At 39.9% G+C, this 24,601-nt stretch overlaps 1 protein-coding gene, 1 long non-coding RNA gene and 1 pseudogene across 3 annotated transcripts in view; 2 read left to right on the forward strand and 1 right to left on the reverse strand.

Annotated features, from left to right (window-relative positions):
• The window catches only part of LOC118539088 (uncharacterized), a 53,522-nt gene that overhangs the window by 15,101 nt on the left and 13,820 nt on the right, over positions 1 to 24,601 (forward strand). The gene's annotated exons all lie outside the window — the stretch shown is intronic.
• NHS (NHS actin remodeling regulator) overlaps positions 1 to 24,601 on the reverse strand; it is a 348,136-nt gene that overhangs the window by 13,724 nt on the left and 309,811 nt on the right. The window contains exons 4-5 of one of the 2 annotated variants that reach the window (XM_078064707.1): positions 2,739 to 2,801; positions 558 to 750 (exon numbers count right to left, since the gene is read on the reverse strand). In XM_078064707.1, coding sequence (XP_077920833.1) covers positions 558 to 750; positions 2,739 to 2,801 — 256 coding nt within the window. The remainder of the gene's footprint in view (positions 1 to 557; positions 751 to 2,738; positions 2,802 to 24,601) is intronic. The other variant, XM_078064708.1, reaches the window with a different exon arrangement.
• LOC144380522 (calcineurin B homologous protein 1 pseudogene) lies at positions 16,232 to 16,834 on the forward strand (annotated as a pseudogene).

Here is a 24,601-nt window from a genome sequence, read left to right on the forward strand (position 1 = left end):
GGAAAGCAGAGAGGAATGTAAGCCAGGCTGGCTGGATTAGAATAGAATTCAGCCTTCATCTTTGAATCCGCATATTTTTAGGTCAGAAATCACCATAATCGATGCAGAAATCTAAACGATCTTTTTAAACAAGCCTACCTTCATCCAAAGAAGCCTGAAAACAGATTTTATAGTTGGTCTACAGGATCATTACTTGCAGTTTGAGAGACCTGGGGTTTGCTGTTTTCTTTCTTGCTGTGCCATGCATCATTATCATATGACTAATCACTGCCGCTTTCTCCATTATTTCAGTCAGCTATGACCAAAGAGCTATTTGGTGACTTTTTTCAAAAAGAAACTGTCCATCATTTACATAACAAGCGGCCCAGCAGAACATATGCAAATGGATGTTCAAAACCTGACAAAAGCATATTGAACATCTTCTGGGTTGTATTCTGATGAAAAAGGTATTGCTTGTTTACAAAGCGGTATTCTTAACTGGTCCGCCCAGCAGCACAGGTTTTGAACACATTTAAAACACAGAATATCATGCCCCTAAGAAAAGAACAGAACGGTACCAGTGACATTGATGGGAATAATGCAGGAAGAAATCACTTGGGCATCTTGTTTCATCTTCTCCTCTGGTGTTGGGAGAGGCAGTGCTTTGCTCCAGTTGGTCTGCTTGTCCAGCGTCGATGGGATATTGTGTACTGGGTTTTTCGGCCTCTGCCCTAACATGACATCTGTATCTTCGTCCTCCAGGGGATGGGACTGCAAATGAAGTACATTCAGACTTAGCCAGAATGGTTTATATGTGAGCACACATATTAAGGAATTTCACAGTTAAGAACAGTGAGGTCAGAAATAAGCTTTTAGGTCAAAGGAAGAACTCCTAGAAATAGTTAGTAAGCACCACTAATTGAAAGTTATAATTTCAATAGTCAAGCAACACAAAAGAAAAAATGGACTTAATAAACATGCTTTTCAGGTCAAATGGAATTAAGAGGAGAGACAAGGTAGCCATAAGACCCCTAACTTCAAAACTGAAGAAAAATCTTAGTCTCTAATCCAGTGACAGGTAGATTCTGGATATCCGTATATTGCTAATGAAAGTCTCAAGAGCTCTAGATGACTGGGATCAAAGGGAGAAGATGATTTAGATGCCTATGAAAGGTTCAGAAAACGTGCCAGAAAACCTGGAGTCAGGAAACATTCCAGAACACATCACCAGAAGGACAAGCCTATCTAATCTGAGAGGCTGGCTTAAATCACAAGGAGTTAATTTTACTGCAGGACTGTGGTTTTTGTGAATAACATTTCAAAAATGCAGTTTCATCAACACTGTGTGCACATGGAAAAGCAGCTCCCCTCCCCCACTTACTATAGTGGAAAATACAAAAGCAGTTAATGGGGAGAAAGATTCAAGAGAGTTTCTTTTTCAAATTCGGAAGAGTAAAGGGTCTTCATTTCTTTCAGCTTTTGCAGTGGGAAGCTTTTCTTCTAGCTGTGGAGTTAGAGGCCTTGACTTCTGTATGACATTTGAAAATTCTCCATCCAAGCCCTTGATAGATATTAATATTATCTACCTTTTATTTCAGGGCTGGGCTCCTAACCCAGATTATTAAAAAGGCTCCATTCCAATTATGATTTCAGGGTTGGGCTTCTAAACCAGATTATTAAAAGACCCAGTTTTCACCACTGACCCTAGTTTTCTTTCTTTCCATAATTTGGAGGAAGGTGAGTGTTTGTATAAAATAAATATTTTTCCCTCTTACTCCAGTTAAGTTTTAACTTAACTGGAGTAAAGTCCTAAAATCGTGAAAAAATTTCTCATCCTCACACTTGGAAGCATCATGTCTTGCTGACTCAGGATTTCACATATTGTCAAACTGTTCTCAGGTCCTCTTAGAAGATTCCAGAGCCACTTGTTTAAGTTAACCCCCCAGCTTTTGCTTACCTTGTCAGAGGTATCTGCAAAGCCCCCCAACACACCCAACAGGATATGATTCCCCCCCTTGAGAAAAATGTGTTCGCCATGAACATTTTAGTAAAACATTGCAACCTTCTTTCTCTCTCCAGCTTTTGTGCAGATTCCCAGCGAAGCGAATAGCTCAAATAAAGTTGGAGCACAAAAGACTTTGTTTCCTAGGTAACTTCCAAAAAGAAAAAAAAAAAGTTTGGTGCATGCAAAAAGAGAGACAGAAAAGAGAAAGAGCAGGAGCTGGAGAGAAACCCCCACCACCAGAGGCCACATTTTGTAGGCGATTCCTTCCTTGAATAACAATGGACTGGGAAACAAAGAAAGAATAGTGACCTGACTACAGGCTCTGACCAGCAGCCAAAAGCACGTTTTATTTAATGGCGACAGGGACAACTGGCTGCCAGAGAATCCTTTTGTCCTATTCTCTTTTTTGATTTGAGAAGCCGAACCTGTATTTACAGTTCTGATAAATATAGGGCAAAGTTGGAATCACTTTCCTTTGAACTATAAGGTCCAGGAGTGGCATTAGGTGATGCCCATCTTGAACAGAGCCTTAATTGCAATTTAGGGGGGAAAAGTAAGTGGGAAAGAAAGCCAATGACATGGCTGTCTAAATGATATTTTATTTAATTCAAGTTAGGAAAATATCACTCTTGAAGGAGATTTAAAAGAATACCTGTTAGTTAGAAACAACAGAGTTTGCCATAGTTAAAAGAGAGAAGAAAGTGTCTGGAGAGAATGGGATAGGGCTGTGATGGAATGTTCTCAGAACCAGTACCTTTCTACTCCATGGGGTCATGTGGCAACACTCAGTGGGGGAGGGCGAACGGGTGCTGTTAAACTATGAACATGAAATGCAAAAAAAGGAAAAATTAAAAACATGCACACAACACACAGTACGTCCTGGTTAAGCCAAATCTAAAATATTAATGAATGAATATACTGGGATGACTCCCTCCCTTCCTTCCCTCCATATCTGTCCTTATTTTATGAGAAATAGCATAAATAGTGGCTAAGAGCACGGACTTTGGAGCTAGACTGTCTGAGTTCAAATCCTGGTTCTACCATTTATTTGCTCTGTGACCAGGGACAGTTACTCAGCCTTTCTAAGGTCAGTTTCCTCATCTGTAAGTTAGGGCAATAATAGCATCTGTCCATCCTCCAGGGCTGTTTTGAGGATTAAATGAGTAAGTCGACAGAATAGACTGTGAAGAATGGTGGCACTCAACAAGCTCTGTACATTTGTCAGCTACTACCCCTGCTACTGCTACTATTATTATCACCCTTACCTTGTAGCTGTGCCATATCTGTGACCTTGACTTTGCAAATGGTAACTTTCCTTTAGATCCCAGTCCCATTTGTTAATTTGGAAAGACTGAATTCTTCTCTTTCCTTAGAGTGAGTTTATTTTCCTGTGAACTACTTGGAGGAAAATTCCCTGTGTACACTTTTTTCATCCAGGCTGCTTAAAATTTGCCTCTTCCTCATATTCATAGACCGTATTTGAAGATAGGGCTGGATTCAAGAGCATGTGACAGGGCCCCGCACTCAGAAGGACACCATGCTTTTTTGAGTAAGGGGCCCTGTGCCTTCATTTTGCACTGAGCCCCACAAATGATGTAGCCCATCCTGTTTGGAGAATAATCAGGTAACTAGAATCCCCTTGTCAGGATCTACTGAGAAGGACATTGAAACTGTCTTAAACTCTAAACCATGTCAGCTTTGGATTCAATTAGGCCTCTGTTATAGCACTTTCCATATAGCATCGCTTTAACGTAACCTGAATTCTTCCTGGATGTGTTTTTTTCTTCTATTAGATTATGAGTTCTTAGGGGTCAGGAGCCATATTTGATTTTCTTTTCAGTCTTCCATGATGCCAGCAAAATGCCTCCTCATTGTAGGAGCTCAACAAATTATTGGTACACTGGAATGATATTAGCCCTGTGTGTTTTAGCAGTGATGGGAAACCCCAAAAAAGTAAGGTTTGTCCTCAAGATATCAGGAGGAAGCAGACACCACAGAATCCAAGGGTACTGACCATCTTAATGCAAGTAGGTGAAAACAAATAGAGGAAAACACAAGCAATGTTTGGTTCCATCAGAGGCTCAGTATTAATATATTCCAGTTCTAATTATTCTTAAGCCTATGGCAGACATTTGTTTTGGAGGTGGAACACTCAAGGTCTAATTCTATTCTAAGTTTCTAAATTTTAAGTGACAGGGTTGCTCATTAATATTTAAGCATAGCAAATGCCATTTCCTCAGGCCCAGTTGACTTTGATCTAGATGTTATTTAAGACAAATGATTTTGTAGGGTCTGTGGCTCCCTCACTGAAAATGATCATTTTGACAGATGTGCTGTATGTGGCCTGAGTTCAGACATTAACCTGGCTCTCTCATAAGAATCAGTCACAGATAGTGATGTGTAGGTCTCAAGTAAGACCCCGGGGTATGCAAAGTAGAGAGCAAACTCATGGAAGCAGGAGAAAGGGAGCCTGAAAGCAAAGCCTGTATGGTAAAGGAACCTGTTTCCAAGAAACCAAAGGCTCTGGTGTCTCATGAAAGGATTTAAAAAATTACACAGCAGAAAACTGCAGGGCATAAAACATATTAATGATATTAATATTAATATATTAATTTTGGTAGTTTGTCTTTAATCTTTTTTTATGATTTTTTTATTATGTTATGTTAATCACCACACATTACATCATTAGTTTTTGATGTAGTGTTCCATGATTCATTGTTTGCGTATAACACCCAGTGCTCCATTCAGCACGTGCCCTCTTTAATACCCATCACCAGGCTAACCCATCCCCCCACGCCCTCCCCTCTAGAACCCTCAGTTTGTTTCTCAGAGTCCATAGTCTCTCATGGTTCGTCTCCCCCTTCGATTCCCCCCCTTCATTTTTCCCTTCCTGTTATCTTTTTTTTTTTTTAAAACATATAATGTATTATTTGTTTCAGAGGTACAGGTCTGTGATTCAACAGTCTTACACAATTCACAGCACTCACCATAGCACATACCCTCCCCAATGTCTATCACCCAGCCACCCCATCCCTCCCAACCCCGCACCACTCCAGCAACCCTCAGTTTGTTTCCTGAGATTAAGAATTCCTCATATCAATGAGATGATAGGATACATGTCTTTCTCTGATTGACATATTTCGCTCAGCATAATACCCTCCAGTTCCATCCACGTCATTGCAAATGGCAAGATTTCATTCCTTTTGATGGCTACATAATATTCCATTGCATATATATACCACATCTTCTTTATCCATTCATCTGTCGATGGACATCTTGGCTCTTTCCATAGTTTGGCTATTGTGGACATTGCTGCTATAAACATCAGGGTGCACGTACCCCTTGGGATCCCTACATTTGTATCTTTGGGGTAAATACCCAGTAGTGCAATTGCTGGGTCGTAGGGTAGCTCTATTTTCAACTTTTTGAGGAACCTCCATACTGTTTCCAGAGTGGCTGCACCAGCTTGCATTCCCACCAACAATGTAGGAGGATTCCCCTTTCTCTACATCCCCGCCAACATCTGTCGTTTCCTGACTTGTTAATTTTAGCCATTCTGACTGGTGTGAGGTGGTTTCTCATTGAGGTTTTGATTTGGATTTCCCTGATGCCGAGCGATGTTGAACACTTTTTCATGTGTCTGTTGGCCATTTGGATGTCTTCTTTGGAAAAATGTCTGTTCATGTCTTCTGCCCATTTCTTGATTGGATTATTTGCTCTTTGGGTGTTGAGTTTGATAAGTTCTTTATAGATTTTGGATACTAGCCCTTTATCTGATACGTCATTTGCAAATATCTTCTCCCATTCTGTTGGTTGTCTTTTGGTTTTGTTGACTGTTTCTTTTGCTGTGCAAAAGCTTTTTATCTTGATGAAGTCCCAATAGTTCATTTTTGCCCTTGCTTCCCTTGCCTTTGGCGATGTTTCTAGGAAGAAGTTGCTGCGGCTGAGGTCGAAGAGGTTGCTGCCTGTGTTCTCCTTTAGGATTTTGATGGACTTTTGTCTCACATTTAGGTCTTTCAACCATTTTGAGTCTATTTTTGTGTGTGGTGTAAGGAGATGGTCCAGTTTCATTCTTCTGCATGTGGCTGTCCAGTTTTTCTTTAATCTTCTAAGTCAGCTCTCCTATTGAGTATTTTTTCCAGGAGTGAGGGATGAGGAGTGGTTTTTAGTTTTCATCAGTTTGACTCTTTTTTTTTTTTTTTTTTAAGATTTTATTTATTTATTTGACAGAGAGAGACACAGGGAGAGAGGGAACACAAGCAGGGGAGTGGGAGAGGGAGAAGCAGGCTCCCCGCGGAGCAGGGAGTAGTTTTCATCAGTTTGAGAACCACCCCCGCCCCCATGCCATTAAATAAGTACGAGATAACCTTTGGAAATGACTAAGGACGGCAAGTCCAGAGAGAGACTGTTCTGTTTTGGTCAACCATCGTTAAGTCAGGGTCTCTGTAGGTTACACTCCACTGAAGATTCCTTCTCAGCTAATCCACCTCTCCACTATTTTGATAGGAGCTCCAACCTCCAGCTTGTGAAGGCTGAAACTAGGTACTCTGGACCTTGTGTGTGGAAGAACTTTGTTCTTTGGTTCTACCACCACGACAGAAGCACTCGAGCTTCTCTAAATGATCTGTTGATTTAGAGTAGTTAAGCTTATAATCTTGAAATGGACTTTAGTTTTATTTCTGCCATGAAATTAGTAACTGCTTAAGTGTAGTGTTTTAAAGCATTCTCTTTCCTGGGTGTTTGGTCAAAGGAAGTAAAATAGTTCTGATTATTTCTGATTAGACTTCTATATGGTGAATGCAATAATCAGTTCCTAGAATTTTTTTCTAAAATTACCTAAGAAATAAAACTGAAAGAGAACTTCTACCTCAGGGCATCTCTGCATGGCCCAGCATGCCACTCCTTAACCAGTGTGCATGGATAAGGTGAGGAAAAGCTGCATGCTGATCAGACTTGTATGAATTAAATTATCCTTTAAGGACTCTATTTAAATGAATCCTTTTGCTTATTCTTAGTAAGACCTGTAAGGGCAGAAACCATTTCTTGTTCCTAACTGTGTTCCTACTGCCTTGGTAATGCTTAAATAAAATTTGTTGTCCTGGCAGCTAGCACCCCCATGTGCCTGGCATAAGCAAACAAAAATCCTCTCAAAAGAAATAGTATCAGATGATCTCCACAGATAATTTTTCAGTACAACATCCAGCACAAAGTCAAAGATAACAAGGCAAGGAGGAGATGAGACAGCATGAGCAAGGAGCATCCAAAACAATAGGTAAAACAGAAGCGGACTCGTAGGACGTTCCTGCTTTTGGAATTACCACTGCATACGGGAGTAGCAGTGAACAGCCTTGGCTTCCCCGGAAGAAGTGTGTGGGAAGCCTCTTAGACCACTCATTGATTCATTCAAGAACATTTCTTTGAAGGTCAAAATCAGCCCCCGGGGGAAACAAATTGTCACCTGAAAAATTGTCTCTCTCTCATCACTGTACAGTTCTTTTGGCTTTTCTGTACTTTCAGATTTTTTCATAATGTTGGAGAAAAACACACACATAAAAATTTCTCTTTCTTTTTCCGGGCTCCCATTCTGACCCTCCTACCCCTGATTTTGAGAGGCCTGCACCATTTTAGAATCATCCACCACTGGTCTTGCCCATCCTGTCCCTGACAAAAGATGCTTCTTTGATGCTTTCACCCCATTTCTGTCCCTGCTGGCCCATAATTTACACTCTCAGATCCTTTCCCTACCTGCCCATGAAACTGCGTCAACGAAAGTTAGTTACATGCTTACAGTCAGTGTTCAGAACAAGAAATAACACATTATTAATTTCTTCACTTTTGTGGCTATGAACAAGCATTTCTCCAAACATCTCAAGATTTTTCCCAACCTTTCTCTTATTGCCAAAAGAAAAATATAATCCCTCCACATTTTACTTCTTTTGGGTTTTATTTTATATGCTGATGGGAGCTTATTTTGCTTCTAGACTCTCCAAAAGACATCTGTTAAAATGTTGTGGGTATTTCAGTAGGAAATGTTTTGAAAATTTGGCTTTAGTGTGTGATCTGATAACACATGGCATTTATAGCAGCTGACTTTCAGAGCTGATTCATTACTATCATGCTGTCTTAAACATGAGAAATATTAACTAGAGAATGGATGCTGTGGTATGCTTGAATATAGGAATAAAACTTTAGAGTGAAGATGTCCATTGCAAGCCACATGGGTTCCTAGTCAGAGGATCTAGGACCTTATTTTCATTCTACCCTGGGGCTTATTTGTCCTTAGACCAGGTCCCTGCATTTCTGCACAGGTTATGGCCTGTGAGATGGAGGGGACCTTGTCTGCCTCAGATTTTTCTTTACTGGAGTGTGTGAATGTGTTGCACATAAACATGAAGTGCCTTGATCTTTCTGGAAGGCTTAAAGGAATCTGGCAATACCTTCTTCACTTAGCACTCTTCCTGCTGCAATTACATAGCACTTTCATTCCATGACACTGTCCCAGAGTCTCCTATTGGCTGGCATTATGCTCTTCCAAACATGTTTAATAACATCATTTCTGGCACATACTGTACTTCTCCCTTTCCTCTCTCCTCAACTCCAACATTTACCAAAGTGAATAACCATGGGAAAACAGAATGAAGTAAGTAAAAGTTTAGGGGGCAGCCTGTGTTTCTTTCCTAAGCCTTTCTTCCCTTTCCTGGTGTTTCCTTTTTCCCCACTCTCTCCCAGGCAGCCAGGGCCTTCATGCTTCCCCAGAGGGCTGGAACGCAGCACCCCCAAGTGCCCAAACCCTTCACACTGCACTCCCAGCCAGCCGTGAGGCTTGACAGAAGCCCACAGATGCATTCACATTAATGTGCTGAGAACTCCTAGTGAGAAGCCCAAAGGAACACAGCTCTGAGGCAGAATTGTGGATAGCAGTTATAGGCCAGGAGGGAGATATTTAGGAACAAGTGCCTACTAAGTTCTTCTTTTAACCACTTTATACATTCCTATCTATTTAAAACACCAAAATGCATAAAAAATCAGGACTAGGAAAAATGGCCTTATCATTGATAAGTCTCCTTTTCCAAATTATACCTTTATTTCTCTTCCCTGACAGATATTGCCACCACCACTTCCTCAACTCTCCTGAGAAGCACTTGGCAAAAGGAAATATACAAAAGGCTGATAAGCATATGCATAGGCCCTCAACATCATTTCTCATCAGGAAAATTAAAATGAAAACCACAGGCACATAGTGCTATATACTAGAGGGGCTAAAATTAAAAAGATCAATAATAACAAGTGTTGGCAAAGATGAAGAGCAACTAGAACACTCATAAATTGATAGGGTGAGTGTAAAATGGGATAGCCACTTCAGAGACTGGCAGTATCTAACAAACCTAAACATATGTCTCCCCTGTAATTCCCTCTTAGGTATATGGAGGTAAGAAGAATGGGTATGTCCACAAAAACCCTTGCACAAAAATATGTATAGCAACTTTATTCGTAAAAGTCCCCCCCAAAAGTCCTCACAACTAGAAACACCTCAAATAATCTACCAACAACAGAATGGATAAACAAATTGGGGACTACCATATTCATATAAGGAAGTACTGCCCAGTAATAAAAAAGAACACGGTACTGATACATGCAACATTGACCTCAAAAAAGCATGTGGCGTGAAAGAAGCCAAACACAAAAGAGTATGTGCTCATTCACTTTTGAATCCCATCCTGCTGATAGTCTGATAGACGTGTTGGGTATGAGATCGGCCCCTAGTGAGCAGAACTTGAATGCAGTGGCAATGGTACAGTTCCCACCACAAGCGAGGCTTTGTGGAAGACAGCATGTCACCGCCAAGAATCTCTCTCTCCTTTTGATCTCAGCTGGAACTGAAGGAAGATTCTTTGGGTGATGGAATGCAAAATGATTTTATGTATTTTAAAGTTCAGGAACACTTTGTTTAATGGTGTTCTACTAATGAAATGATTTAAATGTGCTGAGCATAACAAAATTCTACTTTGAAGCATGTGTGGAAGGTAGTCCCCACGTGAATGGAAAAGAGGGCTCCAGGGGGGCCAGGAGGGAGACCACTTCCGGCTGCTGCTCCGTCATTTATTCACAGGAATTGCTCTGGACTGTCAAGGGGAACATAAAACAAGGCCCGCTGGACCGTGATCAGTGTGATGTTGATGCCAGTGAGTGTCTTATTCATCCCCTGTGGCCAGCTTTGCCAATTAGTGGGGTCACTGCCAAGGGCCATTCAGTATCAGTCCTCAAAGGTTGCTAGCACCAAATAAAAGACATGAGTGGGGAAAAGGCAGGCCAGGCTTTGAAGTGGAGGGAAGAAGGAGGCTTCGAACTGCTGCAGATGCCACAAATACCCTCCCCAAATCACAGGAGCAGGCAGCATTCTTCCCTCGCCCTCCTGCCTTGCCCTCAGCTGGAAGCTCCAAGGTGTGCAGTAACTGAAGAGATGTTGTAGATTTGGTCTCACTCCAAGTGACACTTTTCCCTTGTAACTCACTCCAGCTGTGGCAAGAGCTCAGCAGGGTCATACTTAACCTTACCACAGCAAATTTTTAAAAAAATAAGAAAAGATAAAACCTTCTCATGCACAAGCCATGCATGTTCCACCTTTATGTTTTACCTTCCCCCCTCTTTTTAATTGACTTTTTAAATATAGCTCTAGCAGTGTTATCACATGCATAGACTCATGTAACCCTCCCACGATCAGGATTCAGAACATTTCCATTACCTCAAAAAGGTCCCTTGTGCTATCCTTTTAGAGTCATAGTCTCTCCCCACTCTTAGCCCCTGGCAACCAAGAACCTGTTCTCCATCATATGGTTTTGTTTTTTTGAAAGTGTCATATAAATGGAATCATACCTTTTGAGACTGGCTTCTTTCACTCAGCATAATGTCTTTGAGATCCATCCAAGTTGTGTGTCTCAGTAATTCATTCCATTTTATTGTGAGTACTATTCCATTGTCTGCTTATACTTAGAACAGTGAAATGTCTCAGGTGTGCAAGGAAACGTGAATCTGAGCATATTCCGCAACGATGTGTACAAAGAAGTAATTTTATTCGCTGCTCCACAGCCAGGCTCACGTTTTAAAAAGAAAGAATTACAAAACTAAAATCTGCAATAAGGAATTTTCTTTATTTCTCACAATATTTGATACTAACCGGACTTGGTGGCTAATGCTGTCATTAGCTATTGTGCTGCCTGTTCAGCTGTTGTCTGTCAGCTGCACATCTATTCTCCCGCACTCTGCTCTGTCGGGACTCTGAAAATAACATTTCTTTCTCACCAGCTGCTCCCTATTGGGTTCTGTCCTAGGCGTGTCAGCTCCTTTTGGCAGTTACTATCTCTGTGTCGCCTCCGTTTCCCGTTTGCTGTGTCAGTTTTACAGTACCTTCCCTATATTGAGTTCTCTCTGTTAAAATAACTGGTATGGATTCTGTGTTCCTGGCTGGACCCTGACTGGTGAAGTACGTGGTACCAGGCTTTTACCCCTGGCTTGCTTGTATCTAAGACACCTAAAGGACTTGCTACCACTGGGTCCTTAGCCCATGAGGAAAACAGGAACCAGTGTGATGTTCCACGGGGTGTCGAGATGATAATGATCTCTGCACCTTATGGCAGAGGACAGGAGAACTGATGTTGCCTCAAAAGCAAACTGCTTCTGGTGATTCTCAAAAATGGGTATAGAGGGAAAAAGTTATTTGCTGGGGTCAGTAGCTGTATAGTTCCACGTCCTAGGTGCTGTGCTGACTTGCCCCGAGGAGAATACCGTATCACAACAGCAGCTACGAGTAAAGTCACAAGTTACTTATAGCCAGTCTCCAAGATCTGTCTACCTTTTGCAAGACCAGACAGCTGAGTTAAATGGAGCGTGTGACAGGCATCACCACTCCTGCAGTCTTACATTTGAAACTAATGTCAGGCTCTTCTCTCCCTACTATACCAAGAAGAAACCTCTAGAAATTGAAGAAGTTATTCCTGTACACACACGGCCTGGTATCTTCCTAAAACACTGCTCTTTCTGATCATGTTATTTCTGTACTCAAAACTCTTCAATAATTTCCTATGTCTGTGGAATAGATTCATACGTTTTAGTCTGACATTCAAGGTCCTTCAAGATCTGGTGTATTGAAGCACTGCAGCCAAACCAAAGTATTTGAATTTATGTATACGCACTTCATTTTCTCCTGCCTGTGTGAGCTTGCTCTCGTGGTTTCCTCAGCCTATAATCCTTTTCGTCCCAGTGTACATATTGAAATTCTACCCCATCCTTCAAGGCCTTTTCAGATGCTCCCTTTACCATGAAGTTTAATCCTAACATCCAACCCCATTCTAACACCACATACCAGTTAGGTGTTAATACCTTATGCTGAATAACATATGATTTTCTCTAGTATCCCATGTACTCTGGATGGCAGAAATTATGTCTCTCATTTTTGTGTCAGTTAATTTTTTTTTCAAAATGAAGGAATAAATAAGAGGCCACAGTGGGAGAGAGGGCATTCCAAGTGGAGATACTGTTTTGAGAATGCAGGATATTTTCTCAAGAAGCACGTGGAGTTTGGTTTGGCTGAGGTCTAGGGTCTGTGCAAAGATTTGTGGGAAATCCATCTGGAAAGGTAAGTTAAGGACCGGATCGTACAGAGGCTGGAGAGTTGGGCTAAGGATTTGAACTTACTTCTTTAGGCAGAATGAAGGAATTGAAGGTTTAGGATTAGGGAAGAATTTTTATGTCAGAGATTCTCATACCAATGTTAGAATTTTTCTTAATTGATTTAAAGGAGCAAACTGGATGAGATAAAGGAAAACATTTAGACTGAAGCAAGAGAGACTTAATTTGGATGGATAGAACCATTTTGAGACAGGTCATAAAACAACAGAATATTTCTGAGAGAGCTTGCAAAACTATGAAGATATTTTATAAAAGCAAAACACAACCTGTCTAGGACATTGTGGTATGTGTAATTCTTTTACAACAAAGGAAAGGCTTGGTCAGCATTTCTCAGTCTCAGTCTTGTAAACCAATAGAATATCAGAAATCTCTAGTGAGGACTCATGGGGAAAGAGAAGGAGGGGACAGGCTGGATGAGAGGAGACAGAGCTGGGGATGGGAGAGAGAGTGAGGAAGTGAGAAGCTCTTTATCTCAGGGCAGGTCAAATACTGTTGAAATGCGCCCCCTGCCAGCTCTAGTCTTTAAGCCCTCTCTTGGCTCAGAACTCCACTCCCAGTCTTGTCATTCTTCTGTAAGCCAGTTTAGTTTTTCTCAGAAGCTGCTTTCTCATAAGACCTATTTTCTTCTTCTTGATAGAAAATGGAAGAATGAACATGGTCATTGTTTATAGCCCTGGACTATGACCAAGGGGGTCTGGGTCCTAGTTTGAGTGATTGTCTTCATTTACTTCCCAGTAAGGCTGTTGGAATGTCCCCTGTCCTTCAGATACACCTCCTTGGTAAGAAGAAAAGGGTTTTAAGAAAAGACTTTTAAAATCCCTGGATGCACAGTATGATAAGTTAGAAAACTACTATCAGGCTATGAAATGACAAAGAATCCCTGATATTCTTCGCAGGCTAATTTTATGAAGTCTGACAAAGAGGGTAACTGAACACAATATGGTGGAATGAGTTAACTGTCAATCCTGATGATAACGATTTAGGCCTCGGTGTTCCTCGGGAACCTGATCAACTTTTGCCATAGGGCTCCATCTCATGTCAAGCTTCATCATCCGCTACCACAGAGACCATTAGATATTCTAGCCCTGGATCACTGATAAAGGTTGGAGAGCGATGCTTGGTGAAATTGCTGGAGCATATTACCACATTTCAGGAAGGATGATTTCTGTGCTTTTCTGTCTAGACCTCAGAATCTAAGCAGGGACTTACACTCCAAGGGTCCCCACAGACCTGATTGCAAGCTGAATGCAGCAGTAGGAGATGTTTCAGCTCAAGTGCTGACTCTCATCAGTAGTGCTATCTGGACTGTGTGGGAAAGATTGCCACGATCTATTGGGAATGCCTGCCTTAGGCTTGCATGGGGGAAGAGCAGGTAAATGTCTCATGTATTTGAGGCCCATATCTGGGCCTGGACCAAGGGACCTTACTGATGAGAACAGATGAGCTGGATATCCCATTCAGCAGAGGATGAGGGCGAGCTGCTATGACAGATTGTCTCCACACTCTGAAATGGGAATCTATGGGTGCCCTAGGGGCCAAAGTGTCATGTACCATAGCAACTTCTAATTATCTTAAATTAGATTCTCTGTGGTCTTCTGAATTTTGCTATTTAAAGAAATTACAAACTAAGCATGTCCTGGTTGAACTTACTTTCTCCAGAAGCCATATATCTATCATAGGCACTGGTGTACAAGTCCCAACCCAGGAACTGTGGAATATTTATGGCTAAGTGTGTGTGTGTGTGTGTGTGTGTGTGTGTTTTAACTTTCTATTTTGAAATAATTGATACACAGAAGTTGCAAAAGTAGTAGAGAAGATTCCCATATACTCTTTATCCAGCTTTTCCTAATGTTAACATCTTACATAATCATAGTACATTTATTGAAAGCAGAAAATTAACATTGATGAGTACTATTTACCAATTTATTAACCTTATTTGGCTTTTACCAGTTTCCCTAGTAATGTCCTTTTTCTGATCCAGGATCCAATCCAGGATCTCACATTGCATTTAGTTGTCAAATCTCCTTAGTGTCCTTCAGTTTGTGGTAATCCCTCAATCATTGCTTTAATGACCTTGACACTTCTGGAGAGTACTGGCCAATTATTTTCTAGAATGTTCCTTAATTTAGGGTTGTCTGACATTTTCTTATGATTAGATTGAAGTTACACATTTTTGTCAAGAATCCCACGGAAGTGTCATCTCATTGCATTATATCGGGAGGTTCATAGACAGCTGTGCCCTGTTGCTGCTGATGTTAATTTTGACCACTTGGCTAAGACGGTGGCTGTCAGCTTTCTGCAGCTAAAATTACTATTTTCTGTTTGTAATCAACAAGTATCTTGTGGGGAGAAACTTTGAGATGATGCACACATCCTGTTTCTCAACATAATCTCACCCAACTAATTTTAGCATTCATCGATGATTATTGCCCATAAAAATTGTTACTGTCATATTTGGCTAATGGTGATTTTTAAAATTTATATCGATACTTCTACATTTATTAATTAGAACTCTTCTGTAAGGAAGAACTACCCCACCCCCATGCATGTATTTATTTATCCCAATTTGCTTATATCAGTATAAACTCAGGGATATTTATTCTGAGTTATAATCCATTACTATCATTATTTTGTTGCTCAAAGTGTCCCAGATTTAGCTATTGGGAGCTCCTTCAAGTTGGCTTCTGTGCCCTTTTGACATGCCTCCTATTATTTTTTGAGCACTTTCTTGCTTTTCAGCATCTTAAGATATTCTAGGCTTATCTTACATTTCCCCTGGCCCAGCCCTTGAATAAATTTCTCCAAGGATCCCTGGTTTATCTTTTTAGAGAATGGTATTTAGAAGGAAGATGTAATGAGGTGCCTGGGTGGCTCAATCGGTTAAGTGTCTGCCTTCAGCTCAGGTCATGATCCCAGGGTCCTGGGATTGACCCCCTCATCAGGCTCCCTGCTAAGCAGGGAGTTGTTGTCAAATCTCCTTAGTGTCCCTCTCTCTCTGCCTGCCACTCCCCCTGCTTGTGCTCTCTTGCTCTCTCTCTGTCAAATAAATACATAAAATCTTTAAAAAAAAAAAAAAAGAAAGGAGATGTGGGCAGTAGATGTGCTCAATGTTACCAGAGTATCATTGCTTCTAAGGCCCTCTCAGATGACAGAGCTAAGAAATATGTTTGTATACTTGTACATGCACATATGCACATATTTATTTTATGCCTATCCATCTGCATATACATGTATATATCTCTCTATGTGTTTGAGAATATATGTATGAATTTATACTGATATTTTAGATGTAATCCAACACCAAAGGATTCATTCTAGACTTTCCCCTTTCTTTATTTGTAACTCCTTTCTCTAGCAGTGACAAACTCATTATCATTATCCACAACATATTTGCTCAATCCTATCATGCACATAAAGTAGTTTCAGAATTTCTAGTTCATTCTCCTGTGAAGAACAAATTTACCAGCTAGAGTACAATATTTGTGTACCCAGTTCCTTTTGTCTTTAGCTTTCCACTGTTGCTTCAGGTGCGGCCGCTCCTAGAGGAGCTCCCACTTGGGGATGGGGCCTCCATCATTACTGTAAGGTGAAGAACTAGAGATCAAGGAGACCAGCTTTTCCCACAGTCAGATCACCCACCTCTATAGCCAGTTCTCCAGCCTGGACAAAGGCGAGAATGGGGTCCTCAGCTGGGAAGATTTCCAGCTGATTCCAGAATTTGTCATCAACCCACTGGGGGCCAGCTTATTAGTGCCTTCTTCCCAGAGGAAGAAGACCAGGTAAACTTCCATTGATTCATAAAAACTTTGGTTCATTTCCAACCCACTGAATATAGTGCAAAGAGCGAAGATAAGAATGGACCAGAACCCCTCAACAGCTGAAGTAATGAACTATATTTTGCTTTTTGGCTATATGATTTGGATAAAGATGATAGGATCTCCCACAATGAGCTGTCCAGGTGCTATGCATGATGGATGGAGTGAATATCCCAGATGAGCAACTGAGCAGCATCACAGGACCATCCAGGAGGCTGATCAGGATGGGGATGGTGCCATATCTTTTGCAAAATTTGTTAGGGTTTTGGAGAAAGTGGGCATAGAACAGAAAGTCAGCATCCAATTTCTTGACTACAAAGCTGAGACCAAACTGTTCCTTGCTCTCTAGTATTTAAAAACTAGAACTTGAGAGTCCTCCTATCTACCAGCCCCACCTCCACCCTATCATCCCCTTTCTGCCAAGATAGCACTGCTGTTGCAGGACAATCCCACGTGTGCTCTGTTAACACAAACCTGCCTTTGGCATAAACAGGACATTACAGAATGGCACACCCAGCCTATTTCTCTTCAGTATCCATTCACCTGTTCCCCATTTACAAATATCATCTCTCCCAGTTATGCTGCTGAATGTTGAATGTCCATCCTGTCTGAGAAAGGAAGGGAGGGAGGGAAGGACTCTTGCCAAAAACCAGCCAAGCAAGCTTTCCCTGGGTGTAGACTATAGCCATGCTGCCTGCCCTTCAGCTAGGTTTCAGCACGCTCCTACAAACTTTTCCGTATGTCCTTTGCTTCTCTGTCACCCAGCATGCCATTCACTTGATCTTTCAGTCTTCCTTTTCATTATGCCCTGAGTTCCCTCTGTTTTACCTGGCACCCCAAGCTATGGCCTGTTAAATACATATCTAACTTGATAAGATGGTTCGATGGTCTGGCAGTTTTTATCTACCTTTGCTCATAAATAAGCCTCTGGGATGTTACCTCCCCAGGACCTTTTTGGGAATCAGCATTTCTCTCAGAGAATATGACCATCTCTTGGTCCCCTGCACTCTGCTCTGTCATCAAAGGGCTGCTGGATGGAGATGTTCATCTTAAAAGGTGGAAGGTGTCAAGCCAAACTTCTAGGTGGCTTGCCCAGGTCCCTCAACGTCTGGCCTCTGATTCTCCACACATAGAGTACCTATATGGCTACTCTTATTCTTCAGAAAATAGCCATATGCCTGCAGGTTTGCTCAGCTTGGGGGCACTGTCACCACCAGAGTGGCTGCTCTGGCAGTATGCTTGGGGATCTTCTCATGGGTTTTTGAACAAGGAGGTAGGGCACCCTAAAAGCCTCCTGTATTCCCATCTCTGCTGCATGGTTTATGCCTCAGTGTTGCACGCCCTGGGGTGTTTTTCACTTCACATTTCCAAGTAGAAAGGTTAGAGTTACAGAGGTGCCTAATTTATCTGTCCTAAGAGATTTAAAGATTGTCCTCAGGATCCTGAAGGTTTTTGCACTTCGCAAATGATTATGCTAGAAGCCACAGTCCACTCCCAGTGGAGCTCCAAAGCATTGACTGTATTGTCACATTAGGTGCCTGGTTACATTGACTACCTACCTCCTTGTTTAGATTACTGTTAATCTCTTAGAAACATGGGATCTGGCGTTGGTGGCACAATACGATGTGGCATTATAGACCTTTCAGCAAGCCAGAGCAGCTTATTTGCCCAAGTCAGCTTAAAGACCTCACTGAATCAGGCAGTTGCCATCTTAATGTCCAAGTCTGTTCATTCATATATCTGCCCGTGGCTAACTTCCCCTGACTCATCACTTGCTTGTTTGTTTCCTTGCTTTGGAAGGAAGATGTGCACACAATTCCTTAGGAAGGGAATGGCTAAAGAATATCACTGCAAAGGAAAGGGAGAGGGATGGGGAACAGAGGAGCAGCCAGGTGGGATGGTTAAAGTATAAATGAATGAGGAATTCTGTAGAAGTATCATTCTGGCTTTGTGATCAAGTGATGTAATATAGGAATCATACAAAAGGGAAGAATTGTCTGATACTTATCTATCAGTACCTCAGAGGCTCTTTGACTTGGTTATTTAAAGTTCCTAAGTTTATGGCTTTTCCCTCTTTTGGTGTTTGAAAACTGTTTGAATGCATGGTTGTGCCTTATTGTTCTATTTAAAATTATATTCATCAATCCATCAATAAATATTCTTGGTTAAAATGAAACAAAACAAAAACACTTCTTTCCAGAGTTACTTAGGTTTAGCTATTTTCTTTCCCACCTCCTTCAGTGTGATTATGATATTCATTTGAAATATAGTTAGGTTTATTTGTTACTGTTTGCTTTTCATTTTGGGTTCTCCTCACATTCTGGTTCATATTATTCATTTATTGGGGGAGCTGGTATGTAAAAACTTACCTGGGTTCTAAGAGTTAGACCTACCCAAAAAATATACTCAGAGAAGAGTCACTCCCTCGACTCTACTATCTCCTTCCCATCCCCCATTCTTTCTAGTCTCTTGCCACTTAACCCCTGTTGGTAAAACAATCTCATTAGTTTCTGATTTGTCCTTCCTGTACAGTTTTGCGATAACGCTTGTTTTGAAAAAGCAGGTTTGTGCCAATGTGATTGATACATCTTAGAGTACGGTTTGAGCTTCATGCGAATTTCATGTTTGCTTATGGACAGTTTCACACATGAGCAATTCTAGGTGAATCCAGAACATGCACCCAGCTGACCTGAGCTGGGTAAGAATACGTAAAATGCACATACTTCAGACATCTCTGAGTTCCCCTGGTTCACCCGTGTCTTAGAAGCCACGCTCATCCACACCTGGGGTTACAACCTTCCACCCCTTTGCACCAATTCACAAGCTACAGCCATCCTGATCCCCATTCCACAAGCAAACTTAAGGGCTTTTTCTAGGGAAAGTGATATGTTTATTGTATTATATTTCTTAACTATTTAACGTCTAAAATTGTGTTACTGCTTTTTTTTATTAGGTTCCTGTGTGTGTTGTGTGTGTGTGTGTGATAGAAGAAGTTTATTGAGTGTTGTACCTTGTGTTCCCCATAAACCTTCTGGTTTTTATTGTGGAATTTTGCATAGTGTGGAGATTTTTAGGGATGAATATATTGTGTTATAGCAGAATTGACTCTTTCTTTAAAGACTATTTCTTTTACACAAGTAAGTGAATACCTGTATATTTTCTTCTATATCCTTTTTTCTAACATGAAGGGTAGCATACAATAGACATTCTTTTGGGCTTTGCCTCTTTTTTTAAAAAGATATTTAACTTTATGTTTAAATTTTTTATTTGAGTATAGTTGACACCAACTTAGTGATATGACAAGTCTATACATTATGCTATGTTCACAAGTGTAGCTACCATCATATTATTATATTGCTATTACAGTATCATTGACTGTGTTCCTTAGGCTGTCCCTTTTATTCTTATGACTTACTCATTCCATAACTGGAAGCCTGTATCTTCCTCTCCTCTTCACCCATTTTGCCCAATCCCCCACAGCCCTCCCCTCCGGCAACCATCAGTTTGTTCTCTGTATTTATAGGTCTGATTCTGCTTTTTGTTAATTCATTTATTGGTGTTTTTTTTAGATTCCCCTTATGAGTGGAATCATATGGCATTTGTCTTTCTTAGTCTTATTTCACTTAGCATAATATCCTGTAGGTCCATCCATACTGTCTCAGGTGGCATGATGCCATCCTTTTTTGTGGCTGTGTGATATTCCATGTAGATGGATCTTGTGTTTTTTTACTATGTATGCTGTTTTTATTTTTATTTTTTTTATTTAATTTTTTAAAAAGATTTTATTTATTTGTTTGACAGAGAGAGACACAGTGAGAGAGGGAACACAAGCAGGGGGAGTGGGAGAGGGAGAAGCAGGCTTCCCATGGAGCAGGGAGCCTGATGCAGGGCTCGATCCCAGGACCCCGGGATCATGACCTGAGCCGAAGGCAGATGCTTAACGACTGAGCCACCCAGGTGCCCCTTTTTTAATTTAATTTTAAATTTATTTTAATTCCAGTATAGTTAACATACAATGTTATATTAGTTTCAGGTGTACAATATAGTGATTCAGCAATTCCATACACTACTCAGTGCTGCTCATCATGACAAGTGCATGACAAGTGCATGACAAGTGCATGACAAGTGCACTCTTTAATCCCCTTCACCCCCCTCCACCTCCCTTCTGGTAACCATCAGCTTGTTCTCTACAGTTAAGATTTTGTTTTTTGGTTTGTCTCTTTTTTCTTTGTTCGTTTGTTTTGTTTCTTAAATTTCACGTATGAGTGAAATCATATGGTATTTGTCTTTCTCTGATTTATTTTACTTGACATTATATCCTCTAGATCTATCCATGTTGTTGCAAATGGCAAGATTTCATTCTTTTTTATAGCTGAGTAATGTATATATATACCACCTCTTCTTTATCCATTTGTCTATCAGACAATTGGTTGCTTCCATAATTTGGCCATTGTACATCATGCTGCAGTAAACATAGGGGTGCATATATTTTTTCGAATTAGTATTTTTGTATTCTTTGGGTAAATACCCAGTAGTGGAATTACTGGATTATATGGTAATTCTAATTTAATTTTTAGAGGAACCTCCATACTGTTTTTCACAGTGACTGCACCAGTTTGCATTCCCAACAGTGCACAAGGGTTCCTTTTTCTCCACATCCTTGCCAACACTTGTTATTTCTTGTCTTTTATTTTAAGACATTCTGACAGGTATAAGGTGATTGTGGTTTTGATTTGCATTTCCCTGATGATTAGTGATGTTGCACATCTTTTCCTGTGTTGGCCATCAATATGTCTGCTTTGGAGAAATGTCTGTTCAGGTCTTCTGCTCATTTTTAATTGGATTGTTTATTTTTTGGTTTTGAGTTATATAAGTTTTTCATATATTTTGGATACTAGCCCTTTATTGGATATGCCATTTACAAATATCTTCAGTAGGTTGTCTTTTAGTTTTGTTGAGTGTTTCCTTTGCTGTGCAGAAGCTTTTTATTTTGAGGTGGTCCAAATAGTTTATTGTTTCCCTTGCCTCAGGAGACAAATCTAGAAAAATGTTCCTATGGCCGGTGTCAGAGAAATTACTGCCTGTCCTCTCTTTTACAGTATTTATGGTTTCAGGTCTCATATTTAGGTCCTTAATCCCTTTGAGTTTATTTTTGTGTATGGTTTAAGAAAATGGTCCAGTTTCATTCTTTTACATGTAGCTGTCCAGTTTCCCAGCACTATTTGTTGAAGAGACTGTCTTTTTCCCATTGCATATTCTTGCCTCTTTTGTTGAAGATTAATTGGCCATATAATCGTGGGTTTATTTCTGGGCTCTCTGTTCTGTTATCTATCTTTTTTTGTGGCAGTACCATACTGTTTTGATTACTATAGTTTTGTAGTATATCTTGAAATCTGGGATTGTGATACCTCTAGTTCTGTTTTTTTTTTCTTTTTTTTTTTTAAAGATTTTATTTATTTATTTGACAGAGAGAGAGACAGCGAGAGAGGGAACACAAGCAGGGGGAGTGGGAGAGGGAGAAGCAGGCTTCCTGCCGAGCGGGGAGCCCGATGCAGGGCTCTATCCCAGGACCCTGGGATCATGACCTGAGCCGAAGGCAGATGCTTAACGACTGAGCCACCAAGGCTCTGTTCTGTTCTTTTTTAGGATTGCTTTTGACTATTTGGGGTCTTTTGTGGTTCCATACAAGTTTTACGATTATTTGTTCTAGTTTTATGAAAAAAAGCTTCTGGCAGTTTGATAGGGATTTGCATTAAATCTGTAGATTGCTTTGGATAGTATAGACATTTTAACAGCGTTTGTTCTTCCAGTTCATGGGGATGGAATATCTTCATTTGTATCATCTTCAATTTCTTTCATTAATGCTTTATAGTTTTCAGAGCACGGCTCTTTTACCTCCTTAGTTGAGTTTATTCCTAGGGATTTTATTATTTTTGGTGCAATTGTAAATGGGACTTTTTTCTTAATTTCTCGTTCTGCTACTTCATTATCAGTGTATAGAAATGCAGTGGATTTCTGTATATTGATTTTGTATCCTGAAACCTTACTGAATTTACTTATCAGTTCTAGTAGTTTTTTGGTGGAGTCTTTCAGGTTTTCTGTATATAGTGTCATGTCATCTGTAAATCATGCAAGTTTTATTTCTTCCTTACCAATTTGGATGCCTTTTATTTCTTTTTGTTGTCTGATTGCTGTGGCTAGGACTTCCAGTACTATTTTGAATAACATTGGTGAGGGTGGACATTCTTGTCTTATTCCTGACCTTGAGGGAATAGCTCTCAGTTTTTTTCCCATTGCATATGATGCTAGATGTGGGTTTTTCATATATGGCCTTTTTTATGTTTAAGTATGTTCCCTCTAAACCTACTTTGTTGAGGTTTTTATCATGAATGGATGTTATAGTTTGTCAGATGCTTTTTATGCATCTATTGAAATGATCATAAGGTTTTTTTCCTTTCTCTTGTTGATGAGATGTATCATATTGATTTATAAATAGTGAGCCATCCATGCATCCCTAGAATAAATCCCACTTGATCATAGTGAATGATTTTTTTAATGTATTGTTGGATTCTGTTTCCTAATATTTTGTTAAGTATTTTTGCATCTATGTTAATCAGAGATATTGGCCTGTAGTTCTCTTTTTTTGTAGTGTCTTTATCTGGTTTTGGTATCAGGGTAATACTGGCCTCAGAATAAATCAGGAAGCTTTCCTTCCTCCTCTATTTTTTGGAATAGTTTGAGAAGAATAGGTATTAACTCTTCTTTAAATGTTTGGTAGACTTCACCTGTGAAACCATCTGATGCTGGACTTTGGTTTGTTAGGAGTTTTTTGATTACACACTCAATTTCATTGCTGATAATCAGTCTGTTCAGTTTTCTATTTCTTCCTGATTCAGTTTTGGAAGGTTATATGTTTCTAGGAATTTATCCATTTTTTTTTAGGTTGTCCAATTTGTTGGTGTATACTTTTTCATAATATTCTCCTTTAGTCCTTTGTATTTCTGTGGTGTTGGTTGTTATATCTCCTTTTTTATTTCTGATTTTGTTTATTTGAGTCCCCCCCGCCTTTTTTGATGAGTCTGGCTAAAGGTTTATCAATTTTGTTGATCTTTCCAAAGAACCAGCTCCTGGTTACAGTGATTATTATTTTTTTTAGTTTCTATTTTGTTTATTTCCATTCTGATGTTTATTATCTCCTTCCTTCTACTGATTTTGGGTTTTGTTTGTTCTTTTTCTAGCTCCTTTAGGTGTAAGGTTAGGTTGTTGAGATTTTTCTTGCTTCTTTATGTAGGCCTGTATTGGTATACACTTCCCTCTTAGAACAGCTTTTTCTGCATCCCAAAGATTTTGTACTGTTGTGTTTTCATTTTCATTTGTCTCCATGTATTTTTTTATTTCCTCTTTGACTTTTTGGTTGACCCCATCATTGGTTAGTAGCATGTTATTTAACCTTCATGTATTTGTGTTCTTTCCAGATTTTTTCTTGTAGTTGATTTCTAGTTTCATAGCATTGTGGTCAGAAAAGATGCATGGTATGACTTCAGTCTCTGAATTTGTTGACACTTGTTATGTGGCCTAACATGTTATCTATTCTGGAGAATGTTCCATGTGCACTTAAAAGAATGTGTATTATGCTGTTTTAGGATGGAATGTTCTGAATATATCTGCTAGATTCATTTGGTCCAATGTGTCATTCAAAGCCACTGTTTCCTTGTTCATTTTCTGTTTGGATGATCTATCCATTTATGTAAGTGTGGTGTTAAAGTCCCTTACTATTATTGTATTACTATCAATTATTTGCTTTATGTTTGTTATTAGCTGCTTTATGTATTAGGGTGCTACCATGTTGGGTGCATAAATATTTACAATTATTATATCTTCTTCTTGGATTGTTCCCTTTATGATTTATAGTGTCCTTCTTTGTCTCTTGTTATAGTCTTTGTTTTAAAGTCTATTTTGTCCGATATTAGTATTGCTACCCTGGCTTTCTTTTCACTTCCATTTGTATGATAAATGCTTTTCCATCCCTTCACTTTTTTTTTTTTTTAAGATTTTTATTTATTTATTTGAGAGAGAGAATGAGACAGAGAGAGAGAGCATGAGATGGGGGAGGATC

This window comes from Halichoerus grypus, chromosome X (assembly GCF_964656455.1).
Source record: "Halichoerus grypus chromosome X, mHalGry1.hap1.1, whole genome shotgun sequence".
In the NCBI taxonomy this organism is placed as follows: Eukaryota; Metazoa; Chordata; class Mammalia; order Carnivora; family Phocidae; genus Halichoerus; species Halichoerus grypus.